The sequence below is a fragment of the Prionailurus viverrinus genome, chromosome B3, assembly GCF_022837055.1.
Source record: "Prionailurus viverrinus isolate Anna chromosome B3, UM_Priviv_1.0, whole genome shotgun sequence".
NCBI lineage: Eukaryota > Metazoa > Chordata > Mammalia > Carnivora > Felidae > Prionailurus > Prionailurus viverrinus.
This window is the reverse complement of record NC_062566.1, coordinates 65,003,827-65,008,026: the sequence shown is the minus strand read 5'-3', so window position 1 is coordinate 65,008,026 and position 4,200 is coordinate 65,003,827. Positions and strand designations below refer to the sequence as shown.

General features: G+C 44.7%; 1 protein-coding gene across 1 annotated transcript; it reads right to left on the bottom strand.

The window, feature by feature from the left end:
* Positions 1–1,652: 1,652 nt before the first annotated feature.
* CHRM5 (cholinergic receptor muscarinic 5) lies at positions 1,653–3,253 on the bottom strand. Its single transcript, XM_047863752.1, has one exon. The coding sequence runs from the start codon at positions 3,251–3,253 to the stop codon at positions 1,655–1,657; it is 1,599 nt and encodes a 532-aa protein (XP_047719708.1). The 3' UTR covers positions 1,653–1,654.
* Positions 3,254–4,200: the final 947 nt, after the last annotated feature.

The following is a 4,200-nucleotide window of genomic DNA, read 5'->3' as shown; positions in this document are numbered from 1 at the left end:
TTGGTTTATTCTCAGAATTTTCAAAAAAAATTGTTTATATACATTGTTTATATACATAGAAGAGAAATTCCAATCAAATTTGCTTTTGATCATTTTGATACTCTAATGTATGTTATGTTGATAACTTCTATTTTTATTACTATGATATACATTTTGTTCTTAAAGATGAGGCTTTCATTTAAAAACATTTTTTTAATGTTTTTATTTATTTTTGAGACAGAGACAGAGCATGAGCAGGGGAGGGGCAGAGAGGGAGACACAGAATCTGAAGCAGGCTCCAGGCTCTGAGCTGTCAGGACAGAGCCCGATGTGGGGCTCGAACTCACAGAGTGTTAGATCATGACCTGAAGTCAGACGCTTAACCAACTGAGCCACCCAGGCGCCCTAAGAGGCTTTCATTTTTAATGACTGTCGCCAGCTTCGCTGGACCTTAACTGTACTTTTCTGAGCTTCTCATCTTTGATGGTGAATTTTGAGATGAATGAATAAGTCATTTCTGAGCCATGATTTGAAAGACTTATAAAAATAAAAAAGAAAGAAAAAAAATCTTTCCCCTGCTGTCCTCCAAATAACACTTCTGGCTGGAGGCTGCACGGTGACCTGCTTGAGCCTGGCTGTGAATTGCCTCTGGATGAGGGAAATTGGGGACTGGCAAAAGAGTTTTGGAAGAAGCTCAAAAGCATGGAGTGAAACCAAATTTGTTTTCTACAGTTTGCCTCAGGTTTGCCTTGTGAAGAGATTAGAAAGCAAGGCCTCTGAAAACAATTAAAAGAATTGTGATGAAATAGCCCAGAGAAGACCTTTATGCATGAACAGAGCATGAATAAATAGGCCCAAATAGTCACAAAATAGAATACACAATATCTGTTTAGATGAAAGGAAAAAAAATCCCATTGGTAGAAACTAAAACAGCTGCAGAGGCTTGATCTTCTTTATTAGCAGAGTAGAGGCCCCTCTATCTGACTGGGTGGGATCAGGTTTTAGTCCAGACCCAGGATTCTGGGGGAAAGGATGGTTCCATGGAGACCAGCAGGGTTTCAGTGGGTACCAGAAATTGGCATCGGTTGTGAAAGCTTCACTCAGATGTAGGGACAGAAGAACATACCACAGTACAGAACACATAACATCGGCATGATACTGATCAGTTTATAAAGAAATGGAGTCTTAGATGCCAGTTGAATATCACTCTTCTTAACAGGTAACACTGACTTACAGTCTCCCGATTCTCACTTACAGGAGCCAACCCCACAGACACACACATATTGCACAAAACCTGAATACAGGTTTCCACAGGGAAGGTTTCCACCCAGTCCCTGCTGCTCTGCAGAGGTTAGGGGACTGAAGTTCCCTAAGTCACTGTTCATTGTGATCCAGTGTTCCTCCCCCTGTGGAGGGACACAAGTCTGTCTCCTCACTTCAACAGCGAACTCCAGTGGCATCAGGAGACCTTGGTCATAGACAAGGATCATTCAATATGGCAGCACTTGTGGCAGCTGTGACTCCTCCCTTTTGGTGACAGATCTGAAGCCTTTACAAAGTCCTCAGGTGCTCAAAATGATATATGTCTTTTTTGAAAACAAATAAGCCAGAATCAGCCCACCCATCCTCAAAAGAAATTGACCATGGTCACTCTTTTGAGAGGAGTTGTAACTTTTCAGGAGAGCTTGCTGTTCCCCTGCCAGTACGGCTTCTCTTCTACTTTTTTCTTTTTCCATCGGCAGAGAAGCAGCATCTTAAAGGTCTTCCTGAAGGTTCTGTTGCAGAGGGCGTAGCAAATGGGGTTGACAGTGCTGTTGACATAGCACAGCCAGTAGCCCAGGTGCCACAGGGTGACTGGGACACACTTGTCACAGAAGGTGGAAACCAGGACCATGATGTTATAAGGGGTCCAGGTGATGATGAAGGCCAGTAGGATGGCACTCAAGGTCTGGGCTGCTTTCCTCTCCTTGACAAGGACCATTCTCTTTCGTTTGGTCATTTGGTGGCTGAGGTTGGGATCCAGGCCTTTCGCTGAAGGGTCCTTGGACACTGGGAAGGAGCAGGGCATGATTTTCAACTTGTGACAGCCGTTGTTGGTCTCCTGGGTCCCATCAGCTTTTACCACCAATCGGAACTTATAGGCCACACATTTCTGACTCCTGGGTCTATGAGCAGCACCTGGGGACAAGAAGTATTTTTGGGTGTCATAGTCCTTTTTCTCAGTGTGAGCTTTCACAAAAGTTTCCTTGGGCTCTTCAGCACTGAATTCCTCCCTTGGGCTTTCCTTGGCCTGACTCTTGTAGACTACTTGGAAGACAGGGTCAGTGGTGGGCTTGTCCTCATCCTCTGAGGAAGGGTAGCTACTACAGGTAGTGAGCTGCTCGACTTTGGCCCACTCGGTGCTTGGGCCGGTGACTTGGGATGGCTTCCCAGTGGTGGAAGTGCTCCTGCGGGAGGATGACCAGGAGGCTTGGTTCCTTTCCCTCTGGGCCAGTGTGGGTCGAGGGCAGCTAAAGCAGGACCTCAGCAGAGCCTTATGAGCTGGCTTTCTTGGCTCAGCTTCAGCCATGGAGTCAGAGCCCTGGAGGTCAGCCAGGTCCTTGGTTCGCTTCTCTGTTTCCCGGTAGATTCGGCAGTAGAGGATCGTCATGACCGAAACAGGGATGTAGAAGGCAGCGATGGCAGTGCCGAAAGTGATGGTGGGCTCAGAGAGGAACTGGATCTGACACTCATCTGGTGGCACTGTCCGCTCCCCAACCAGGTATTGCCAGCAGAGGATTGCCGGGGCCCAAAGGATGAAGGAGATTAGCCAGGCCAGGCCAATCATGATGCCAGCCCTTTTTGGGGTACGCTTGGCCCGATATGTCAGAGGTCTTGTGATAGAAAAGTAACGGTCAAAACTGATCACCAGAAGGTTCATGACAGAAGCATTGCTAGCCACATAGTCCAGTGCAAGCCAGAGGTCACAAGCCAGACTCCCAAGCACCCAGCGTCCCATGAGGATGTAGGTAGTGTAGAGGTTCATGGAGAAGATCCCAATGATGAGATCTGCACAGGCTAAGCTGAGCAGGTAATAGTTGTTCACTGTCTTCAGTTGACTATTGACTTTGAAGGAGATCATGACTAAGACGTTGCCCACAATGGTGATCAGGCTTACCACAGCAGTCACAGCTGCGATGGTGATGACTTCCCACAACCCATGGCGTTCCAAAGGCTGGTGATTTACTGGGGTGTTATTGACAATGGTTGTATTGTGGTGAGATTCTCCTTCCATCCTGGTGCAAGAATTTACATTAGGATTAAGTCTTGGGTTCTAGACCATCTCTTTTCTATCTCACCTCTTCTTGGCCAGCATCTGGAAGAGAGGGAAGTATATTAGCTCCATTCACCAGCACAGATTTTTCTCCCCACTCATTGTTTATCATTTGAAATGGAATATTAAATGTTGTCACACACATATCCAGAGCAAGATGCTGAAATCCCTAAAGTTTTTATAACATTTTTGTAACCACATCATCCCTTTGCTTGTTACAAGTACCAGTGCCTGAGAGCCTTTTTTGTGCTTGAGGCTGTTGCCCCCTTGTGGTTGCAATAGGCAATTTAAAGAAGAGGGCTGGGAAGACAAGGGGGAAGGGAAAGGAAATTGGGTAATTTGGGAGCAATAAAGAGAAGAAAGCAGGTGATGTGAAGTTACTTTATATTGCAACGGCTTCGAGGCCAGAAACTCATTTTTAGATTCCCAGTGATAAGTACCTATTCTGTCATGCGCTGGGGAAAGAGACAGGTATTATCTACTCTATAGTCTGATTACTAAACATTATTGAGTTTAATTACAAATTCAATTATTAAGCATTATTGAGGTACTGCTGTGAACCGAGACTGTATTATGACACTCCTCCCTGACTTAATGTACACACTCTCCTTGCATGCACCTGGTTTTCATCTAGAGGGTTTGAAATTGGACCCACCTGCTGATGTTTACTCCCCCCATCTATTCTTGAGCTATTTGTGATGTAATAGAAATGGTTTAAATTATATTATTTTCTGATTACAAAGTAATATTTTCTTGTAAAATTTCAAGCAATGTCAAAATGTATAGCTTGGAAACAAGCTTCCTCTGACTCCATCTTGCAAAGGTAACCAATGCTTTCTCCTTTGCACATATTAACGAACAGTTAAATACAATTATTTTTAAGTGGGTGACTTTTTAAAAAGTTTATT

Bases quoted from the DNA above. Each gene is read 5' to 3' on its own strand.
- CHRM5 (XM_047863752.1), bottom strand. From the start codon at position 3,253: ATGGAAGGAGAATCTCACCACAATACAACCATTGTCAATAACACCCCA.